The sequence below is a fragment of the Lissotriton helveticus genome, chromosome 5_1 (assembly GCF_964261635.1).
Source record: "Lissotriton helveticus chromosome 5_1, aLisHel1.1, whole genome shotgun sequence".
NCBI classification, from domain to species: Eukaryota; Metazoa; Chordata; class Amphibia; order Caudata; family Salamandridae; genus Lissotriton; species Lissotriton helveticus.
In genome coordinates this window covers 608,874,309-608,899,076 of record NC_136065.1, presented here as the reverse complement: position 1 = coordinate 608,899,076, position 24,768 = coordinate 608,874,309, and the positions used below count along the sequence as shown (strand labels likewise).

Below are 24,768 nucleotides of genomic sequence, written 5' to 3'. Positions count from 1 at the left end.
ATTATATGTGATTTCTCTATATTTACTAATAGATCCAGGTCTTGCATAAAAGCCCCGAAAGAATTTAATAGGTGCTGTAGGCCATTTGGGGTTCTCGACAACAGTACCGTGTCGTCGGCATATAATAGAACCGGCATCAAGGAGCCACTCATGCGCGGTACATCAGAAGAAGCCGCTTCCAGAGACTTTCCTAATGAGTCAATGTATAGGGAGAAGAGCATGGGGGCCAAAATGCACCCTTGGCGCACCCCCCTTCCAGATTTAAAAAATGCAGTGCAGTTTCCCTCTTGTGTCATGCGAATAGTCGCCCTCAGGTCACTATGGAGGTGCACCAAAAAGTTCACAAGTGCCCGGTCTAAGCCCCTATCCAGGAGTATTGTCCACAGCTTTGACCTATTTACTAGGTCAAAAGCTGTGGACAAGTCCATGAATGCCAGGTACATCATCCCCCTTGATGCCACTGTATATTTACTCAGTGTAAGATGGAGGTTTAGGCATTGATCCTCTGTACCGCTCCCGGATCGAAAGCCATACTGAGCTTCACATAGAATATCTTTATTAGTGGCCCAGGTTGAAATTCTTTCTAAGATGACCTTACCTAGGATTTTAAAAGAGGAATCCAGCAGGGATATCGGCCTATAGCATCTTGGGTCTCCCCTTTGACCCTTCTTAAAAATGGGAATTATAATGGATTGTGACCAGGATAATGGAACTCTTGACTTGTCTACCCTAACTACATTAAAGACATTAGTGAGGACCACTGACCACATGCCCGGATTTGCTTTGAACATGTCGGCCAGAACGCCATCTGGGCCGGGGGCCTTCTGGCCCGCCGTGTCTTCAATTGCCTTCTGTACCTCCTTTATAGAAAAACTAGGTAAAATCTCCTGTGTCTCAGTCAAAATTGAGTCTAGGGAGCCTAGCTCGAGATTGCTACCATAGATTTTTTGAAAATGATCCAGCCAATCCTGTTTGGGGATATTTACCTCTAATGGCTTGTTCTCTTTCCCATTAAGTAAGGGAGTATTAACAATTGTCCAGAACTTAGCGCTATCCCTCAGAATGGCCTTCTCATGTAAGTCATCCCATGCCTGTCTTTTTATTTCATTTTTTCGCCTTACAGTATTCAAATTATACTTTTTCCTGAGCCTGGCCACCTCCTGTCTATCTCGGGGTTTCTTTTTAAGTGCTTTATATAATTCTCTATGGGATTTGGAGCATTCATTATCAAACCACCCCTTTGCCTTTTTCTCATAGTTTTTCGAGTTGCATTTTAAGTCATCCGCTACTTGGTGGCAAATAGTTTCGAATGACAAGATTATATTCCCTTCATATTTGAGTGGTTCCCTGCAGATGTTAATTTCTTTGCCCACCTTTGAGTGTAGGGAATAAAAAGTCATCTGGGATGATTTTGATCCATTTAACCCGTCTCCCCTGGTCCTCAGCAGTTAAATCTGTAGATATTTCTGCATTTGCACCTTTATTAAATAAAAACAGGTTGGTGTTATCTAGTTCTAACACTACAGGATTATGGTCACTGAATGTAGTAAGTATAGCATTATAAAATTTTACATTTTGTAACATGCCTGGAGAGATAAATATGTAATCAATAATGGTATTGCTGTCCCTAGCACTATAGGTTGGCACCCTCTCATTAGTATCGAAGAATTATCCAGTATTTGGGTGTCTTTCATAGATTCACATGCCTGAATCATTCCCCGTCGTCGAGACGGGAGCCTCCGCCCCTTAGTGGCCTTTCCTTGTCCTTATGTAAAAAGGACCAAACTCTTACAGTCAGCCAATCAGCTCCGACCTCCCTCTAGGACCTCCCTGGGAGGAGCCCCAGTCCCTCAGATTTTCTACCGCACGTTGTGCTAGGGAGTCTCCAGCTTGAGCTCTGCTCAAGATTCCTTTATAACCATCTAACTTTCTTCAAAAGTGATTCTTCACTCTCAACCCTTCAAGGATTCTTCACTACACTGTTTTGCAGTAAGTGGTTTCTTTCCACAAACTTCTTCCATGTCTGAGTCACAGAAGAAAGCCCTGTTCAGGGCCTGCTCTTCCTGTGGGAAGAAGAGGATCCACGTGGATGATAAGCATGAGCTATGCTTGTACTGCCTTTACCCAGATCATGTCTCGGACAAGTGCAGGATTTGTAGGTCTTTCCCTAAAAAGACTGTGAGAGACAGAGAAGGTCGCCTTCTCATCTGGCTGGACAGGCTGAAGGACAGAGACAATCTAGAATCTTCTGAGGGCAGTGTTTCCAAAAGCTCAGAAGTCTCTCAAAAGAGGCCTAGGGTAACTTCCCCGGGCCCCTCAGACACTCCTCCTAGAAAGGCAAAAAAGTCTTCAGAGGCAAGATCTACGTCATCTTTAGTGTCTGTTCAGGCTGATCAAACCTTCAAAAGGCCTGCTCCATCGTCTACCAGACAGACCCACAGGACAACCTCTGTCACAACCACTGTGTCGACGACATCAGCGTCATCGCCTTCAGCGTTGACGACGACGACTACTTCCTCGACATCATCAGGTAGACCTGTTTCCTCTATTATATTACTGCAATCGTCGTCGACGACGAAGACCCTGTCGACGACGAGAACCACACCATCGACGACGGCATAGTCATTAACGAGCCCACCGTCATCGAAGAACTCACAGGCGTCATCGAAGACGTCGACGACGACGACGAAGACACCGTCGACGGCGGGCTCGCCGTCGACGAAGGTACCGACGACGACAACATCGTCATCAAAGTCGTCGACGACCAAGGTACAGTCGTCCACACAGTCGACGACGACACCGTCGACGAAGGCACCGTCGACAAAGGAAAAACCGTCGACGAAGGCACCGTCGACGAAGGCACCGTCGACGAAGGTACCGGCGACGAAGGTACCGTCGACGACGCCGACGACGACGGAAGACTCGTCGTCGGAGATGGCATCGGAACCATGGAAAAAATCCAAACTGGTGGAGATGCCGACCCTCATGCTGCCGCCGTCGACGACGCCCTCGACGTCGACAGGAACAAATGCTGCGTCTAGCAAGTCTAGCAAAACGCAAATTACCCCGGAAACCACGTCTCCGAGCAAAGTGGAGATGCAACCACCTCACGACAAATTCCAAAGTGAAGAATCCGAAGAGGATGACCGCATGGGTCCAGCTACCTCTATCTCGGACCTCAACGTCAAGTGCCAAAGCACTGATGAGGAGCAGGAGGAGCTAACTTATCAGGAACACTCCATCCACACTAGTGTCCGCACGGATGTCACCCCCATGATCTGCCTACCGGCGACTCTGGTCAATGACCTGCGGTTCCTTGTACAGGACTACAAACAAAGATTCCCGGATGCGGACAGTGGTCATCAGACACCGGTGGACCATACACCAGCGCCTGCCCCAAAACGATCTCAAACTCTCCCTCAAACCCACCGTGACCAGACCCAGCCTCAGGTGATGGACTCCTCGGACGACGACGAGGAGGAGGAAGAATTGGAGGAAGGAGAGGTCCAGGAAGTCCACTCGGACCAGGATGGAGATAACGAGTATGTAGCGTCATCCCCGGCTTCACCTGAACTGCGACATGCGGATTCGCCGCCTGTGGACATAGCAGGCTTCCACAAAATTGTGGAACGGGCAGCGAAGAGATTCCATATGGTAGTGGAATCAACGGAAACGGACTGCTTCCTGCACGACTTCAAAGAGCAGACACAAAAGGCAACCAAATCTATTCCAATCATAGAGTTCTTGTGGGAACAGGGCAAGAAATTAATGCTGACACCCGCTTCTGTACCTGCGGTTGTTCCGCGCCTGGACAAGAAATATAAAGCCCCACTTGCAGCGGCGGCTTGCCTCAACGGGCACCCCAAACCTGACTCGGTGGTCACGCAGGCGGCCCAAAAACACTCCCGCAACCCTTCCTCCCCACTGTCCGCTCCTCCGGACAAGGAAGGCAGGAAGCTGGACACGATAGGAAAGAGATTCACGTCCACGTCGGCCATGACCATCAAGGTGGCCAACTCCATTGCCTTGTTGGGGCGCTACAATCGCCAACTCTGGGAGGACATAGCCCCATACCTGAAGGAACTGCCTGATGCCGTAAGGGGGGAGGTCAAGGCTCTCCTGTCGGAAGGTCAATCTTCAGCGGCGGAAATAATTGACTGTGCTATAGATGCAGCCATGACTGGCTTCCGTCAGCTAGCCGGAGCCGCTGTGCTACGCCGTCAAGGATGGCTGAAGGCGACGTCGTTCCGCCAGGAGGTACAATTGAAGGTGCTGGACATGCCCTTCGACGGCCAGCATCTCTTTGGGGACAAGATCGACGAGGCACTGCAAACTATCAAGAAGGACACCGACACTGCAAGGGCACTAGGCACGTTACAGTCACGGAACCAGTCCTTTCGAGGAAACAGATCAAGAGGTCAGTCCTCTTATCGCGGTTCCTACCAGAACCGGTCCTCGTATTCCTCTACCAACAAAAATCAATACCAGCACAAACAACAACAAGCCCGTCAATCTTCATACGGACGATCTACCTTCAGGGGCAGGAATTCCAAAAGGGGCGCCGGCGGACGCCAGTGACCGATTACTCCAGCCAGTCCCACCACCCTCTACATCCTTTCAAATTGGAGGAAAACTGACCCATTTCCTCAACAATTGGCAACACATCACCACGGACCGATGGGTCCTCCAAATTATAAGATTCGGACACTCTCTCGAGTTCACATCCCTCCCTCCCAACACGCCTCCCAAAAGACGGACGCACAAACATCTACGGCTACTTACCCTAGAACTCGCTATAATGCTACAAAAAAGAGCAATCGAACGAGTTCCAGCATCCCAGAAGGGAAAGGGGTTTTATTCCCACTTCTTTCTTGTGAGACAGAAAGAAAACAAGTGGAGGCCCATTCTAGACCTTCGGGCACTCAATGCCTTCCTACGGAGCCAATCGTTCAGGATGGTGACGATTCAAGAAATCCTGGGCACTCTCGAACAAGGGGATTTCATGACATCCTTAGATCTCCAGGATGCCTACTACCACATCCCCATCCTCAAGCGTCACAGAAAGTTCCTGCGGTTCGAGGTGGCGGGCCGACATTATCAGTTCAGAGTCCTACCATTCGGCCTCAAGTCCGCACCGCGGATTTTCACGAAGTGCCTAGCACCGGTGGCGGCTTTTCTGCGTCAGTTGGGTCACCAAGTCTTCCCTTACCTAGACGACTGGCTGGTGAAAGCACCCTCAGCCGAGGGCGCGGCAGCATCCTCCTGCGCCTGCACAAATCTTTTTCAGAGGCTAGGATTAACCATCAATCTCAAAAAATCCTGCATCACCCCTACAACAAGGATCACCTTCCTAGGGGCTATCCTGGACACGGACTGCGTGAAGGCCTTTCCCTCGAAGGAGAGGGCGGACAAGATACTGTCTCTAGCCGGGGCTGTGGCGACAAAAACACACGTCAAAGTGCGCACTTACACATCCCTCATGGGAATGATGTCTTCGTGCATACTCCTCATCCCTCACTGCAGACTCAGGATGCGCCCATTGCAGGAAGCTCTCGCGACCCAATGGACCCAAAGCACTGGCTCTTTCGAGGACATTGTGCAAATCACACCAAAAATGTTCAGAAGCCTAGCTTGGTGGAGGAATCGAAAAAATCTGAATGTAGGATTACCGTTTCTCCTTCCGGCGACGCCTCTGGTGATCACCACGGACGCCTCCTTGGAAGGATGGGGCGCTGTTCTACAAGATCTTCGAATCAGCGGCAAGTGGGACTCTCAGGAAAAACTGCTCCATATAAATCTCTTGGAGCTGAGGGCGGTATATCTTGCTCTACAGGCATTCCTGCCACGCATCCAGAACTCCCCAGTGCTCGTCAAAACAGACAACACCACGACGATGCACTACCTCAACAAACAGGGGGGAACGCGTTCGCTCTCTCTATCACGAGAATCGCAGAAAATCTGGAACTGGCTAGTGTTACACGGGATCCCACTCAAGGCGGACTATGTCCCCGGAAAAGACAATACTATCGCGGATGCCCTGAGCAGGCAACGATCCCTCTCCCACGAGTGGGAGCTGAGCGACAACGCCCTGGAACACGTCTTCTCTCAATGGGGAGTCCCAAACATCGACCTGTTTGCCACCAAAGAAAACACCAAATGCCCACACTACGCAAGCTGGCATCCCCAACAAGGGTCTCTGGGAAATGCATTCTCCATCGGATGGTCCAGCGCGTTTGCGTACGCCTTTCCTCCGTTTCCAATGATCCCGAGGCTCCTCAGGAAGATGAAGGCGGAGCCATGTACCCTAATCCTGATTGCCCCGTTCTGGCCGAGACAACACTGGTTCTCGGATCTACTTCGACTTTCCATCAGGTCACCGATCCGTCTGAGGCAACACCCGAACCTCTTAACAATGTCCAACGGACAGGTGCAACACCCGAACCTCCAATCGCTCAAGTTGTCGGCCTGGCTCCTGAGCACAGGGAGTTCAGTGGCCTAAATATCCCGCAGGACTGCAGGGATATCCTGTCGAAAGCGAGAGCGGATAGTACAAACAAAACCTACACTCTCAAGTGGAAACGCTTCTGCATGTGGTGTGTGGATCGGGGTCTACGACCACTCTCAGTCACCCCTGAACAAATACTGCCATACCTGCTGCATTTAGCACAGTCAGGCCTGGCACATGCATCCATAAAGGTTCACCTAGCAGCTATCTCTAGATTCACCAGGACTTTCACAGGACCTTCTCTGTGGTCCAGTAGACTAGTCAAACAATTCCTGAAGGGGCTCTACAGATCCTTTCCGAGGCCTCGGAAAGTCCCTCCAACGTGGCAACTGAATCTGGTGCTCAACCAACTCATGAAAAGTCCGTTTGAACCCATCCATCGAGCATCCATCAAACACATCTCCTGGAAAACAGCACTCTTGCTCGCTCTAACATCAGCCAGGAGAGTTAGCGAGCTGCAAGCTTTGTCCATTCAGGAACCATATATGCAATTCAGACAAGACAGGGTAGTACTGAGACCAAACCCTAAATTCATACCTAAAGTCCCTTCGGACTTTCATCTCAACGAGCCAATTGTCCTCAGGTCCTTCTTTGCAAATCCGTCCACAACAGCGGAAAGAGCGCTGCATTCTCTGGACCTTCAGAGGTGCCTAAAATTCTACCTGGACAAAACTAAGGCTCTCAGGAACTCTTCACAGCTGTTTGTGGCATACAGCAGACCAAGAGTGGGCCTGCCTCTCACGAAGCAAAGCATCTCCAGGTGGATCTCCTCAGCGATTGCATTCTGCCACGACAAGGCCGGACGGCCTTTAACTGAGCATGTTACTGCTCACTCCACCAGGGCGATGTCCACGTCCGCAGCACTGTTCGCTGGGGTACCAATCTTGGACATTTGCAGAGCGGCGACTTGGAAGTCACCGCACACTTTCTCCAGACATTACTGCCTGGATATCGAACTTCAGAAGGATGCGGCAGTGGGCCAGGCAGTGCTTCGCCATCTCTTTCAGTGATGTGAGCCTTCCTACAACCCGCCATCCAGGTATGCACGTTCCTTGCTATTGTGATGTTACTGTTATGCTGTTCACATGTTGTATGACGACACATGCATTGTCTACTGTGACTACAGAGCATTTCCATCATGCAGGTGCATATCTGATTGCTAGCTATTCTGATTCAGGCATGTGAATCTATGAAAGACACCCAAATACTGGATAAGAAATGCGTTACTTACCTGTAACAGCAGTTATCCAGTATTGGTGTCTTTCATAGATTCACATGCAACCCTCCCGCCTCCCCTGGAAGGTCTCACATCCCTCTCTAACAATATTACGCCAACCTAGTTGGGTGCGTACGAAAATCTGAGGGACTGGGGCTCCTCCCAGGGAGGTCCTAGAGGGAGGTCGGAGCTGATTGGCTGACTGTAAGAGTTTGGTCCTTTTTACATAAGGACAAGGAAAGGCCACTAAGGGGCGGAGGCTCCCGTCTCGACGACGGGGAATGATTCAGGCATGTGAATCTATGAAAGACACCAATACTGGATAACTGCTGTTACAGGTAAGTAACGCATTTCCTCTGGTTCAAATAGCTCGTTCTCTAAGAGAAGTTCTTCTAGGGCAGACCCCTTTGTAGAATGTTCAAAGTGTGAAAGGAGCAGCATATCTATATTTATAGTATCTCTAAACTGGCAATTATGTTGGCATAAGTGTACATTAAAATCCCCCATCAGGGTGAAATATACGAAAGTGGTTTGACCCTCCTTATATTTATATAAAAACTCTGTCAGGGAGTTAATGTTTTCAACAAAAGAGAGGGGGGACCAAGGAGCCAATAAAGGTCCAGTGTCCATGCTCCTAAACCAAATCTGTTCACAAAAAGAGGACAAAGTTCCTATACCAGGGTGCAAAAGTCACCCACGTATCTGAGTGCAAATAGTCACCCATACATTAAAAACAGGGAAGAATGGGGAAAAGTAATCCTAGGTAAAAAATACCCTGATGGGAGAGGGAAAGACATACTACATCCTCTGCTGCCCTCACACACCCCGGAGGATGTCATGCTTCATCATCGGGCAATTTTGCTCCTCGTAGGGCCGGCGCTGCAATTCCCTACGGGTCCCCGAAGGGTCACTTTATCGGAGATCTTTTAGAGGATTAGCCGGATGTTGCATGCAGGTGTGTGGGGAAGGGTAAGGGAGGGTAAATCAATTACGTGCAAACATGATAGTGTGATAAAATCAAGGGTATGGAAGCAGCGACAAGATTGTCTAGGTAACCCTTGGCAGTTAAAAGTACTGCTTAAAAATGACTGACCCCACAAGGCCCACTATGCCTGGGTGTCACTAGTCAAGGTCAACATGTTTCGCGCCTCTATCGCCCGTAGGTCATTGGCGCTTCGTCTGGACCAAAAACAAAGTGAAGTGCACGTGAGTAAAATACATAAAAGTTAAAATGAGAACCCTCTTATCTCATTCAGGGCGGATCAGGAGACCTGTGTCCCCACTATGTGGTTGTAGCTGTTACATTGAAGCTGCTCCTGGATGATACCCTCTTATCTCATCCAGGGCGGATCAGGAGACCTGTGTCCCCACTATGTGGTTGTAGCTGTTACATTGAAGCTGCTCCTGGATGATACCCTCTTATCTCATCCAGGGCGGATCAGGAGACCTGTGTCCCCACTATGTGGTTGTAGCTGTTACATTGAAGCTGCTCCTGGATGATACCAAATATTAGTTAAAGCTCTCCTCTAGTGGTCAAGGGAATGGACGCCCGCGAAAAGTCGGGTAAGTAATGCGGGTGTAGCCTCTAGTGTAGCCTCTAGTACACCTACCCCTGTCCAAACGCTCGGCAGGGGTAGGTGTACTAGAGGCTACACCCGCATTACTTACCCGACTTTTCGCGGTATCATCCAGGAGCAGCTTCAATGTAACAGCTACAACCACATAGTGGGGACACAGGTCTCCTGATCCGCCCTGGATGAGATAAGAGGGTATCATCCAGGAGCAGCTTCAATGTAACAGCTACAACCACATAGTGGGGACACAGGTCTCCTGATCCGCCCTGGATGAGATAAGAGGGTTCTCATTTTAACTTTTATGTATTTTACTCACGTGCACTTCACTTTGTTTTTGGTCCTGACGAAGCGCCAATGACCTACGGGCGATAGAGGCGCGAAACATGTTGACCTTGACTAGTGACACCCAGGCATAGTGGGCCTTGTGGGGTCAGTCATTTTTAAGCAGTACTTTTAACTGCCAAGGGTTACCTAGACAATCTTGTCGCTGCTTCCATACCCTTGATTTTATCACACTATCATGTTTGCACGTAATTGATTTACCCTCCCTTACCCTTCCCCACACACCTGCATGCAACATCCGGCTAATCCTCTAAAAGATCTCCGATAAAGTGACCCTTCGGGGACCCGTAGGGAATTGCAGCGCCGGCCCTACGAGGAGCAAAATTGCCCGATGATGAAGCATGACATCCTCCGGGGTGTGTGAGGGCAGCAGAGGATGTAGTATGTCTTTCCCTCTCCTATCAGGGTATTTTTTACCTAGGATTACTTTTCCCCATTCTTCCCTGTTTTTAATGTATGGGTGACTATTTGCACTCAGATACGTGGGTGACTTTTGCACCCTGGTATAGGAACTTTGTCCTCTTTTTGTGAACAGGGAGTTAATGTTATCATTTAAATGCATGCTTTGTGTGGCATTATAAAAGTTAATATAGACACATTTATAATTGTTAGGCATAGTTACTTCCAAAATCAAGTAGTTTTGCAATAGTAATAAACACATACATGAATGTAAAATGCATTTATAAAATAAAGTGTGTACTTCTAAGATGCCTGTCTAGATGTACCTAAATGTACCTAGCATGTGAGTAGGTGCAAAAAGAGCCTAAGAGTCTAAGAGCCAAGAATCTAAGAGGCAAGATTCCTGCTACGATTAAGTCGAACCCCATTAGCTGAATAGTGAGAGTGTGGGACTTCGTACTGGACTTGAGTTGGACACCCCGCAAGGGATAGTCAGACCACTGTCAGCTGGAGCGATTGCATGTCGGAGCTGCAGCGTCTCTGGTCAGTGTGTCGGCATTGAAGTCTCGGTTGTCTCCTGACTACTGATAGCAAGAGGTGCGTATTTATACAGTCTATGTGCGTGTGTTACCCGTTGTTCAGTATGAGGATGACATTGGGGATTAAACCTTGTGCGTCGATGGGAGAGGTGAAGTATACCTCCTGGAGAGTGTACTCCTAAATTATTCATTTGTGCTAAGGATGACATCTTAGCAATATCGATTGGGAAAAACCCACCCTATGCATGGAACAAGGTGAAAGGTTTAGTCCATAAAAGGCTGCAGTCCTTATAAGGCGTTATGTCCCTATAAGGCATTCTGTCCTTATTTGAAGTTACGTCCTTATAAGTCTTGTTCCAATGAAATGACGGGGAGATGATGTAGGGAAAGTGTACGATATTCTCTGGACCTATATCAGGGTACCGATATGAAATATTACAAATTCTGGTGTTGGTGCTTGTAGCCTGTGAATACTGTAAGAATTCTTACTGTTGTGATGTTGTTCCCACCAGATATCATTCATGTTCTGGTCCCTCAAGGCCTTTTCTAGTGTATTTTATGCCCTGCTTGTAGTTCTGGTTAGGGGGAAGCCTGCCTGCTCCACCATCCAACTCACATATAAAGTCCCCTGGCTATATCGTTTTAGCACTGAAATAGGGCAGTGCCAGCTCCCTGTAAAAGATTGATAATCTGTGTTGGGGGCATATAGTCCTACAATAGTCAGGGTCTCCATTAGAGTGTCCATGAAACTGGACATATCGCCCTCAAGTGTCTGTGCCTCTCCAACTCATATGGTGCATTTGTTGTAAATCCTATCCCCACCCCTTTGGCATGTGTGCTAAACCCGGCATGATACAGTATGCCGCTCCATTTTTTTTTACGGAGTTTATCTGCCTCACTATGGGGGAGGTGGGCCTTCTGCAAGCAAGCTATTTGCACCCCTGCCTCCGAATATTCCCCTACCCTCACCCACTTAGTGTAATTATTCAGCCCCCTCACATTCCAAGTTACTCTGTTAAGCGTTTCATCCATTTATGCACTTCCTGGCACTTCCATGCTCCTCTCAGTACCATAGCGCATGTGTCTTAGTTAGCTCCAGTCCCTCTTCGATATGTGTGATATTACAGACATAACTGTGAACTGTATCCTGCCCTGGCTCTTTGATTGGAGCCCAGAATGCCTTGATCGATGTTATCTCTCTACCCCAATGCATTGCATTCAATCAGTACTATGGTAGGGAATGATACTGGTCTCTTACCTCATACAATACTTGCGTTCACTGTCCCAGTGCATGCAGGGTGCTCCCACCAGTTAGGTTTCTTCAGTCTTCCCCTGAAGGGGGCATGGGTAGATATCCCACTCCATTCCCACCCAGCCCACTACTTCTCTCCATCCACCCTTCATTGCAGCAGTTCACTTCAGGTTATCGGACTTGCCCTTCCCTGCTTAGTTCTCCTCTGTGTGCCCTCTGTCTTTCATTGCCACAGTACCTCTGTCCCGGTCCATGGGCAGACAGTGACTCTAACCAGCCCCATGCTTGGTGCAGCTCCAAGATGAAGTTTGATTTAGCGCCATGCAGCACTTTGAGCCTCGCAGGATAGAACATCATGTATTTCAGTTTCATGTCTCTGCAATTCTTCACTGCCTCGAAGGATCAGCACTGTTTTTGTACCTGGAGTGTAGAGTTGGGGAACAATCTCACTTGTGCATCTCTGATGCGCATTTCCTTGCCCTTTTGCGCTTTCTGCAGCAGAACACCTCTATCCCTGTAGTTGAGAAGTTGGAATATAATGATCTGGGGCAACGATTGACGACGTGGGGTGGGGGGGGGGGGTAGTAGCGGTAAGTAGGGGAGAGAGGGATGCTGTCTGCACGCTCTATTGAGAAATATTTGGAGAGTCCATCTGGTTTAAACTCCTCTATTATCCCCTGTTCTAAATACAGTTCTGGGCATTTTCCTTCAATCCTTTCAGGAAGATCCGCCAGAAAGACATTGTTCCTGCAGGAGCACCCCTCAGCGCCCTCTGCCCACACCTCCAGGGCTGCCATCTGTCTAAGTAGACTATCCACATCCCTAAGTATGCCTGACACATCCTCATGTCTGGATGATTGACTCATTAAGGCATCCTCCTATCAGCAAGCAAGCCAACACTGTTAACTAAGCGTCATGACTCTCAATCGACTAGGTTTGCATGTGAATCATAAGTCCATCTGAACACCTATTTGTTACCTGGGTGCAGTTATAGAGATACTGCACACAAAAAGTGTGTCCTTCAGAGTAGAGACCAATATCTTTCCTTCAGAAATGTTGCATTCTGAAGAAACATCCCATCAAAGAGTGAGACATTGTACATCCTCCTAGTCCACCATGCACGTTTCTTCATGATCCCTCTCCACCAATGCCTAGAAGATCAATGGGATCCGACCTCCAGAAAATGGGTAGACATTGTTTCTGATCATTCATGCAAAACAGTTGCTCACATGGTGATGCCGCTTAGAGAATCTCCTCAAAGGGATGAATTTCCACCAAGATCTTATGGCCCAAACCATAGTGACTGATGCCTCCTTGACAGGTTGGGGTGCTCATATGGACCATCTACAGATTCAAGGCCTGTGGTCTCTCACAGAACAGTCTTTCCACATCATCCTTCTGGAACTGAGGGCAGTACATCTAGATCTGAAAGATTTCCTCCCATCATTCAGAACAGACTCTTTCCTTGTTCAGAGGGACAATACAACCATGCATTATTTGAACAAGCAGGGAGGGATGAGATCCAGACCTCTATTCATATAAACTCAAATCATCTGGAAGTGGCTCCTCTTCCGGGATCTTAAGATTATAGCAGTCACTCATACGAGAACCCAGAATGCGGAGGCAGACACGCTCAGCAGTTATTAAAAAAAAATCGCAAGTAGATTCTAAACGACACTGTTGTTCACAACTCAACATTCCATCCTTCCCTCTCTGAACTTGGCTACATGGCTCCTGACCACCTAAACCTCCCTCAGGAATGCCTAGATGTGCTAAGAGAAGCCAAGAGGCCATTGATTAGGACTTCCTATTCCTTCAAATGGATGAGGTTCTGCATCTGGTGTCCTCTGAACAAAGAAGAGCACAAAGGAAACAAGGAATAGCGAAGCAGGACGCCATGTACTTTATTCAGAGGTTTATCATAAAAATAACCGGATTGAAAAAGGAGTGAGACAGGAATATCAACCTGAACTACAGATTTAAAATCAAAGGGTAATCTTATCAATATAAAGTGAATACCCCAAATAAAACCCTACAGGAGCAGAGTTCATCTCCCGGGTTGGGATAACATTCTTTCCTTTGTCGGACGAAGACGAAAAGGATACTTAAAGTTGAAAACGGTGACACCTCGAATTGTGCTGTCCTGAAGAAGGTGTTACTGTGCCAGTGATATAACACCGAAACGCGTCGGCGCTTTGACAAATAGAACCCAATTAGAGCCCAAGGAAATAACAGATATACAAAAAGTTTGGATACTCTAATTTCTGTCAGAAAATAATATGAGGCTATTGGGTCGATTAGAGTGTGTAGTAGGAATATTTGAACCTACATAGAGAAGGGGTTATTGTGTGATTTTGTATGTATTGCAAATGTACGGTGATTTAGTGACATAGGTTGTACTTTCATGTAAAAAAAATTTAAAAATTGTATGTTCAATGAAATATTGTGAATATTCGCTCTAAATGTGATATACTGTATATGGTTTTAATGTTTTCAGAAAGTTGTCTGAAATTGTAATCGGTGAAGTAAAAAAAGGATAAAAACACTTCTTTTATATATGAAAAATAAAAAGAGTGTAAACGTCATATCTTAGTGTTGGTGTTATATATATATATATATATATATATATATATATATATATATACATAATATTCTTTCCTATTAAGACTCTTAGTATGTATGGAATGTAGTAGTATTGAGAAAGGAATTGCTAGTCCAGGGATTTTCCTTTGACTTTGAGTCCTCTGAACAATGTCAATCTGCTTACTTGTCTGGAAGAGACTGTTCACCCATATCTTCTCCATCTCGCTAAAGCTAAAGTGAATTTCTCTTCAATTAGAGTACATTTCTTAGGTGTCACAGTTTATCGAAAATGGTCTTCACAAACGTCCTCTTTCACAATGCTGTTAAAGATTTTATGGAAGACATTTATAAGCTCCTTCCTCTCCTTCAGAGACCTACTCCTCTTTGTGAGGTAAATATGGTCTTCTCTTGCCTGCTGGGCTCCCTTCAAACACATTCATAAGACTGATCTCCAACACCTATCTTAGAAGGCTTAATTCTTGGTAGCCATTATTTCAGCTCGTAAATTTGGCAAAATACCGGCTCTCTGTTCACTTGAACCCTAGACAGTATTCCATAGCAACTGGCTAGTGAAGAGGACCCGTCCTAAATTCCTCCCTGAGGTAGTCCCAGATTTCTATGTCAATCAGACTATTACTTTACCTACATTCTTTCAAAACCCTCTTCTCCTGCAGAGAGAGATCTCCACACTGTCGATGTTGGGAGCGTTTATGTTTTGTCTAGATAGGACAAAGTCTTCAAAGCATATCTTTGCCAAGTATAGTTCTCTACAGACAGGATAAGCCACTCCCAAACAATCCTTTTGTAGATGGATTGTCTCCTCCAAAATCCTTTGTTATCAAATAGCAATAAAACCCCATCCGGTAAACCTAGGGCCCAATCCACCAGGTGTAAGTCAGCTACTGCTGCTTTGCTTAGAAAGATCCCAATTGCTGAGATATGCAAGGCTGCAACCTGGAGATCAGTTCACACCTTTACGAGACACCATTTTCTTGATTCGGATACTAAGACTGATGCCTATGAGGGGCAAGGATCTCTAAACCATGTTTGCCTAATTTGACTTTTCTCCTTTTTTATCTGTTCCTTCGAGGAATCTTTGAGGGATAATCTTGCAAATCTATTCAGTGGTTTTGATTATCAATGTAGATCCCCTGAGATAAGGAATGGTTTCTTAACTGTAATCCTAGTTCTTTCTCAGGGGAATCTCTATTGAAATCATAAGCCACCCTCCCGATGGAAGGTGCTGACCAAGATAGGAAGAGATAATTCATGTATACCACTATACTACTGATTTGCTTGTCAAAAATAACTGAGTAAACTGCCACCTGCAGGGCATGATGGTACACAAAGTCAGAAGGCCCTTAACTGTGCAGTGTTCTATTTGCTTCAATGCTGCAGCTTATACAGCAGACTTTTGCTATGTATTATTCCTTAATTTACTTTAAAAAGAAGTAAAAAGCATTTGTGAAGGGTGGAGAGGTGTGGCTCACTGGTTAGAGGCGGAAGACCTGTAAGCAGAGAACGGCCCGGGACCAGGGTTCAATTCCAGACGCGGCAGGGTCTTGGACCAGGGTCAACGGACTCGATAATTCTCGCCTCAGTGCCTACTCTAACCAGAGAACACACTCGGTAACTCTGGGCATTAAGCTTGCCTCATCTCTACAACGGCCCCCCACAGACGCCGGGGATGCCTGGTTTCACCCTGGAGATACCCAGAAAGGGACAATCTCACGGGGAAAACCAGAACGGGTTCCCCAGCGGTCTACAGCGCCAGGACACTCGGGTAGAGTAACAGTGCGCTTTACAAGTATCCCACATTTTACATTATTAAAGATCACTTTTCATTTTTGTTTGTGATTTTTAAGGGTATGAAGCTTTTTTCCTCCCAAATTTTAAAGTATTTTCCTACACATTAGCAATATAGCCTGTTTTTAAAGATGCAAAAATGAAACAGGTCAAAATGCCTGTAACATTTGTTTCCTGACCTTTCCAAAGTAAGGCGAAGTAGATGGGCCTTTCAAAGAACAGCTGGATCTCTGCACTCGGGCGGGACTATTCAGTACTTATAATTTCAATAGAGAATCCTCAGAGAGAACTAAGATCACAGGTAAGAAACCATTCCTTCAGAACTTCAGAGTTATGGTCTTATGGGACGTGCACTCTCTGAGCAACACTTTTGCCCACCTAAAACGTATCTGCTCTCTCCCGATCCAGCAGTGTCTTAGTTTTAAAGATTTGTCCTTTTGTTAAAGGGTTACCTACAATAAAAGGTCCTGAATTCATTCAAACCAGACTGGCCCATTATTCTACTCCACCCACCTACACACAACGCTCCGACTCCACCGGTCACCGTCCTCCGGATAACCACTACGTTATTTAGTGGTGGTGCTACTTTCAATACTGTCATACTCAACTGTATCTTGCCGCTAATATGTTGAATTCATTGCCCATTACACTTCAGGCAGAGGAGGACATCTAGACATTTTGTAAGGGTTTGAAGACCTTGTTCTTTGGCGAGATACCTGGGCTAGTAGCTGTGTAGTGCCAGGGCACCAACTTCATGCAGTGTAATTAGTTTATCATCATTTTCATCTGTTTGTTAGTGCAGTTGAGGAACCCCCCTATTCCTTGGACTAATGATTGAATAGTCGTTTTTTATGTTGTGTGAGTATTACCCACAATTTGTCTCTTGTTTTGCTAATGTAAAAGTTTATATGACTTTTGCACAAAGATGTTACTTTTGAATGGGGTAGACAGGAGAATGAGGTCGTTGATGTTAAATCCAAGATAATCACTGAGCCAGCTCTTCAACAGTTTAATAACTGGGCAGATGTTGTTGTGGCGACTGATGCCTGTGGTATAGGTTTCAGTATGGTTTTGACACCGAAAAAGAACACCTGATTGCTTTTGACTTCTAGATGTGAGACAAAAATCTGTGTTGTGCTACAATGCCATTGGTTGAAGAGCCTCTCTGTGTGTGGTGGATGAAATGACGTTCTCCTGGGGATGGACTTATGACTTGCACTGCTCACAAACCATTAGCTTGGTAGAAAAATGACATGGGCAAGGCAAGTCAGTGTTTCGTGAGATTGCTTTCATGTCTTCAGGAATATCATTTTTCATGCTCCTGGGGGTGAATATTCAAGAGCATATTTTCTTCATTGGTTTTTAATTTCTGAAATTATACTTAAGCGGACGAATACGATGCGGTTTGAAAGGCTCCGACTGTCGGTCGTAGCCTTTCGAATCGCATTTTAATGTGCCGGTTGGATTCCTTTCCGACCACCTCATTGTGATGGAAGCTGTGGGAAAGGAATCCGACCGGTCATTCTGGCTGGCTTCCGACGGGCTCAGAGAGCCTATCCACCGACCGGAATGCGTCAAGTAATCTCAAGGGCGGGCCTTTCCGCCCTTGAGATTACGATTACTGTTTCCGACATGGTTTCCATGCCAGTCTGCCTGACATGAAAACCATGTCGAAAAGTGACTTTGGAGGCCCCCAGCAGGGCCCCCTTTGGTGCACGGCCTCCGGTTGGAGGACAAGGGGGTCTTTATGGTGCCCCCCTGGTGATTCTTGCACCTTGTGGTGCCTGCCATAGGGTGCAGGGATGAACCGCACCCTCCATCTTACTATGGGAGCATGCATTACAGCCAGTTTATGGCCTGAATGCATGCTCCCATAGTAAAATGTAGGAATGCGACCGAACAGTGTTCGGTCGCATTCTAATGAAGCGGTCAGGACCGCTGACCAGGTGTTGGTCTGTTGGTCCCATGACCAATGCGGTGTCAGGTAGAAGTGATTCCGCCCGATATCTTCATGAGACCCTTAATATTTCTGAAGATGGTAATAAATGGGTTTTTGGTATTATTGGTGTTTTGAAGTATTTTGATATTCCAGTTTATGAAGAGAATTGGAGAAAAATGGAGGTTGAGCATTGGGATTTAAAGACGGTTAGAAAAATGTGTTTTGAATGTTCTGCCAGAAAGAAGAAAATTGTCTTAAGAGTTGAATCCTTGGAGCAGAGATATATTAACCGTGGAAGACAAACTATGAGACAGGATAGGATTGTTACTCTTATTGGATTTAAAGGTGGGTAGGCTGGCATATAAAGGACATTTTCTACCCTTGTGACCACCCCCCCCTCCCAAAATACACTTTATTATTTGGGGTTAGGTTTAGAAAACTGTGTGCCATTTAATCTGGTTCATTCATGAGTTTCTTGTCAATGTACTCACAGAAATTTGTTAGTGAGCAAATACTCATTAAATCCAGTTCAATGTCCAAACGCTCCATGGGGAAAGAATGTATATTCTGCTATTTTTTTCACGATGGAACTAACTTACTTCTGGTGGCCATTGCTTATCATTTTACGTGGATTTTTTTAGCAACCAAGAACAAGCCCGTAATTAACTTTCTGAAGCATTGTTTTGCTTTTGAAAGTTAGTACACAAAATCCCTTGTTTCTGATAATTGCCTTCAGTTTTTGTCAAATGGCATCACTTTTAGTAGGGGTGAAGCCCCATACAGGACCTCTCTATAGTATTCCTGTAAATGGGATAGTTGGGGGAGTAAACAGGAGGATTTGTTTTAAAAAAAAAAAGTATACAATTAATGGTTAATTCCTGATGCAGCTTAGAGGTCAGATTTGAGTAAATTAACTTCTGACATGGATTTACAGTAGAAAAGTTTCTCCTTGATCCAGATTAGAAAAGCTCACCATCTTCCATGAATCTGCTAAAAAAACTGGTGCATAAAAACAAAAGAAAGCATTGTTACCACAATTTTGTTTCTTTAACTGATGGTCATGTTTGCACAAAGAATACATCTAAGTAAATGTAGTCTGCTGAGTAATTTATTAGGCATCTCTGTGCCATATAAAGTCTAGTTGACTACAACTATGCACGAGGTATTGATACATTAATCGTTGGGCATTTTTCAAGCTTGTGAATAAATGCCAGAGTACTGCCACCACAAAGGTTGATTTTACTTTAATTTTGTTTGAGAGAATTGATTATCACCTTGATAAATGTTTGACCTTCAATTTTAGCTCTGATGCTCTTTGTTTGGATTTGTATTTTATGCAGTAGTTTCCTTTACAAATACAAGTACCTACATGTAATATGGATTTTATTTTGCAGCCATATGTTCAACTAGCAGAAGATGACAAGATTCGTTATGAGAACGAAATGAAATCTTGGGAAGAACAGATGATTGAGGTTGGACGGGAAGATCTAATCCGATTTAAAAAAAGGAAAATGTTGAAAAAGCCGAGGGCAGCAAGAAAACAAAAGACAACTGAAAAAAGTGCAACTAAAACGCCAAACAAAAGCGAGACTCACAGCCCTAGCGCATCCTCTGCTAAAACTGAAAAAAACTTACGAACTATCAAATCTGAAGAATAAATCCTTCCAAGGGTGCAGTTTTCTTCCTGGCTCCTGCAAGACCTTTTTGTTGACTATGAACCTAAGAAATCCTTTGTCAACAAAGTCATCAAATAATGGTATGTGTGGCACGTGTTCGAAAAATGCTGTATGCAAAGAACGACAAATGCAGCGGGCCACACCAAATTATTATTGCATATGTTGATCTAATATTCGTACAAAGAGCCCTTACTTTGTGCAGCACGCCTGCAGCTTGTGAAGAGCAAACTATTCCAACATTGTTTGCAATTAAATACCTATTTATGGGTATCTCCGCATGAAAGTTCAGTTCTAAAAATGTCCATTTATCTGGTTGGAGATTTCGAACTAAAATGAAGATTACGTTTCCTCCTGGCATTAGCAATACATGTTTTGCTCTTCAACCATCGTGCAACGTCACTTAATCATTGATATTACTTTAGAGCTACTGTTTTGTAAAATTAGAATTTAATGTACAAATAATTGTATTTTGTAAAAATGCCAGCGTCAAATTAAAAACATTTTTAGACTTGATTTTTAGACACTGATTTACCAAATATTCATCTATATGATACGGGATGCAAGAAAAATAAGGTGCCTTGTTCTTGTTTGGTATTTGAACACATAAATTCCTCATGATCAACAGACAGCACACATGGCGGATCTTTTTAGCAGAGAATTTTACCTCAGAATAAAGGCACAAGAAGTAGGTGCGCTTATTCATTTTCTTAGCAAGATTTGGTAGGTTCAGCATTTGCAAACCAAAAGCCAGGTTAGCTTCGATTTTACAAAAGCCTTGTCCGTTATCTATTTTGTGCAATCCCTGCGTGTTTTGGCCACATTAGTACAAAGGATAGGCTGCACCTTGAAAATGGAGATTAAGAGGTGGGCTAGTATCAAAGTAAGTCACAATAAGTACATAAAATGGTGTAAAGACTACACAGACTTTCATCTCATTGCAGTATGCTAGATCAGACTAGCCAGGCCTAAAATGTCAGTGGAGGGAATCGGTGAACCATGCTACTCCACTGTTTTTCCAAATTAAGAATTATGTTTTAGTTTTTTGGGCACATTTTGGTCCTACCCGAACCCCTATTAGTTTAGTGGGGTACAGGAAATGGATTTCTCCTTCCATTTGTTAACAGATGGAAAATTCAAAAAAAGGTGATGGGTGGAATACTTGAACTAATCTCTGCCGATGGTAAAAACTTAACCCACATCTCAGTCCATTGTTATTTTGCACACCACTCCACTTTGTGTTAACCCAGCCAATTGCAAATTACGTTTGGTTTGTGCCAAACTGACAGTCCAGCCTGAACTGCCAAGCCAGGTACTCTCTGAAGCACAATGCAAGCAATCGTGGACCGCTTTAACAGATATCAATTTCCTTTTGCCAGTAGGGCCTAACAGAAAGACACCTTAAAGCAAAATATCCATAGTCGATATCTTTGGAAATCACATGGTCTGTGCCAATTCAAAATTTGTTGATGAGTTTCAGGTGGGATAGCAGCTTAGTGTGCTCAAACAAGCCTCTCATTGTTGTCACAACAAAGTACAACCAGTGGTTCTTGTCACATTGAAGGATTACGTTCCAGAATGCCCATAGTGGTAGTGTCAGGGACATGGGGGTGGGGAGGTGTCTCAGTAGGCACATATTTCTTCCAACAATGTTTTATTACACTTGCAAGTTTGTTTGGGGGCAACCATCGGTTGGCGTTACATCAACCAGCTGATCAACGGACGATCTCACAGTGCTTGCATGACATCCGTCTGCTCAGGGCCGGGGGGTGTCCGAGAAGAGCCATTTCATGCGCCCATGTAATTGAATTATCGTGTACTACATCTCATAATTCGGGGCGTCCATGCCGCCTCAGTCCAGTGTAGTATGCAATTTGCATAGTGCCACCTTGTTATTCCCCTTACTCCATATCAGATCTATTAGTACCCCATCCATTTCCCTAAAGAAGGTTTTTGGGAGCCTCACTAAGAGCGCTGAAAAATAGTACCACACACTCGGCAGCACCAACATTTTTCCTACTTCTACTCTGCCCATAGTGGACATAAGGCGGGTCTTCCAAGACTGCACAGACTGCCTACTGTTCGACACCCCCCTAGTCATTCCCCTGTATTAGATCCCTGTCAAAATGGTAAACATTGACCCACCCCTCACCGGTATTTAAATGTGTCATAGCTCCATTCAAACTCATCCAGTGTCATCCCCTTGCGCTTGCTGACAGCTAGTGGCCTCACTGGTAACAGACACATTTTGGTTTTATTGAGCCTCAACCCGAACATCTCTCCAAATTCATCCAGAGCTGTCGGCAAGGGAGGAAGGATCTGTTGCACGTTGCCCAGATATTAGAGCGCATCATCTGTATACAGAGATGGTGTCCCACGCTCCATTATTAGACATGCCCCACTCTGGGCCCCTAAGCCTAATTAGAACCACAATTAGTTCCCTTGCGAGTAAAAATATTAAGGGAGAGAGGCCTTCCATGCCTAATGAGTCGGAGACCTCTTTTCCCAGTTGCACCCTTTCAGTCTGGCCTGGTATAGGAGGCCTATCCATCCCTTAATCTCCATTCCAACGCCTATCTTGGTCCGCCGCTCCTTCATCAGGTTTGGCAACGCCACCATGTCAGAAGCTTTCTCTATGTCAAAGGACACTGCTATGGGGGTGTTCTGACCTCTGGCATCTTGCCCGTGATGGAAAACAGTCGCCTTAATTTGAGGAACATTTTATTTCCCAGAATAAACCCATTTTGATCTGGGTACACCAACTTCGTAACTACTGAGGCCAGCCTGATAGCTTATAATTTGCTGAGTATCTTACTGTTTGTAAAGGCCGATAGGTGTGCACATCTAGAGGGTTGCAACCCAGTTTACGGATGCCAACTGTCAACACCTTTTGTAGAGCTGCGGTAGGGATCTTGTACGTTTAGCTTCTGTATAGAGTTAAAGAAGCTTCAAGGCTAGTTTTGTATGATGCGCAGTGTAAAACTCCACCATAATCCCCTCAATACCCGGGGTTTTATTGTGCCCCAACTGATTAATTGCTGTGCATATATCCGCTATTGTCAACGGTTCCTCTAGGACAGATCTCTACAAGGGGTTCAGTTGGGGGGATAGGCAATCTGTACACCTATGAGGCCAGTGTTACATCCTCCACTGTGTCCATGGCCGTATATAATGCTGCATAATAATTAGCAAACACTTCGTTAATGGCTACTTGGGAGGTGACTGTCTCACCTGCCGGTGACCTTATAGCTACTATGGGGACTCTAGAAGTGTCTGCACAGAGTAGCCACGCCATCAAACGACCTGCTCTATCCCCCTCTGCTGCTGCTATCCCATATAGTCCCTGTATACAATGTGCCCAGTCGATTTACCAGTGTTCTGGGTTCCCTGGGCAGAGCAGAAAGGCCACAAGTGTCTCAAAGTGTCGTTCTTGACCGTACTGCCATTTCCCGAATTCAGTGTTCTATGGCTTGGATCTTTGTGGTTAATGCACGTTTAATGCCAAAGGAGGTCTTAATGCATACCGGTTAGACCTGGCACCATTAGCGTAGGTCTCCCTTCCATTTTTGCTGTTGTCTTATGTGTTTTTCTGGTGTTAGATGCTTAGGGCACTGTGCCACTGCTGTCCAGTGCCACAGTGCGAGTGCTCCCTACTGTAAATTGATGTATTGATTAGTGGTTCCATGATTGGATATTTGGTTTACTTGTCAGACCCTAGTACAGTGCACTGAATGTGCCCAGGGCGTGTAAATCCGAATGCTGCTAGTGGGCTTGCAGCACTGGTTGTGCCACCCACAGAAGCAGCCTTGTAAAACGTGTCTAAGGTCTGCCATTGCAGACCCTGCGTGCAGTCTGGTACTGTCATGCTGACTGGGCAAGTGCATCCACTTGCCAGTCCCTAAACCTTCCCTTTTCTTCATATTAGTCACCCCTATGGTAGGCCCAAGGGCAGGGTGCATTGTAAGTATAAGGTAGGACAAGCCCTGATGTGTGTGGCATGTCCTAATAGTGAATTACCGCCATTTTTGTTTTTCACTATTGCAAGGCTACCTGTACTCCATAGGCTAGAATGGGCTGCTGCATTGTTACATGTTTATAATCCTAGCAGACTCAGAGAACATGGTAATTAAATTAATTAATTGCAAGTTTATATAGCGCTAGGATCGACTCCCGGAGGAGTATCTCCGCGCTTCGACCGCTGCGAAACCCTTCCTGGCTTCCCTGAGAGATGGTCCCTTAATGGGTACCTCCAGGGTGAGACCAGGCATCCCCGGCGGTCTGGTGGGGCCGTTAGTGAAGATGAGGCAAGCTAATGCCCAGAGTTGCCGAGTGTGATCGCTGATCAGAGTGGACACCGAGGCGAGAGAATTATCGAGTCCGCTGACCCTGGTCCAGAAACCTGCCGCGTCGGGAATCGAACCCTGGTCCCGGGCCGTCCTCTGCTCTCGGGTCTGCCGCCTCTAACCAGTGAGCCACACCACTTCACTAAGTAAGAAAGTAGTTTAGTATGCCTGGACTCAGAATAATAAAATGCAACTTTTAGTAAAGTTTATTTTAATATTCTGTGTTTGCAAATACCACTTTTGGAAAGTAGGTATTTGCTTGCCTAACCATTTGAGCCCGCCTCTGCTAGGTTGTGTATTCCTTGTCTGGGTTTGTGTGTGACAGGACTGGGGAGTTCCAGGAGACAGGCTGGGGCAGCCCGGTGGTGAATAGGGAGATCTGCAACCAGATGGGAGGGAGGAGTTGCACCTGGGACCTGAAAAGGACTGTGCCCGCCCCCCCCACAGTGCTGGCTCCACTCCCTGTGGTGCGTCTGATGTCTCTGCCCTGCACACTGAAAGAAGAGAAGGAAGACTGTCAACAAAGTGCCCCTGGACTGTACTTGCCTTCCACAATGCTGGACCACGCCTCCTGTGGGGCGTCTAATGTGCCTGCCC

At 45.9% G+C, this 24,768-nt stretch overlaps 1 protein-coding gene across 1 annotated transcript in view; it reads left to right on the top strand.

Annotated features, from left to right (window-relative positions):
* Positions 1–20,344, top strand: part of TFAM (transcription factor A, mitochondrial) — a 183,584-nt gene extending 163,240 nt beyond the window's left edge. Inside the window, exon 7 of the mRNA XM_078642971.1 lies at positions 19,550–20,344. Within this exon, the coding sequence (XP_078499097.1) occupies positions 19,550–19,813 (264 nt within the window). The 3' untranslated portion in view covers positions 19,814–20,344. The remainder of the gene's footprint in view (positions 1–19,549) is intronic.
* Positions 20,345–24,768: the final 4,424 nt, after the last annotated feature.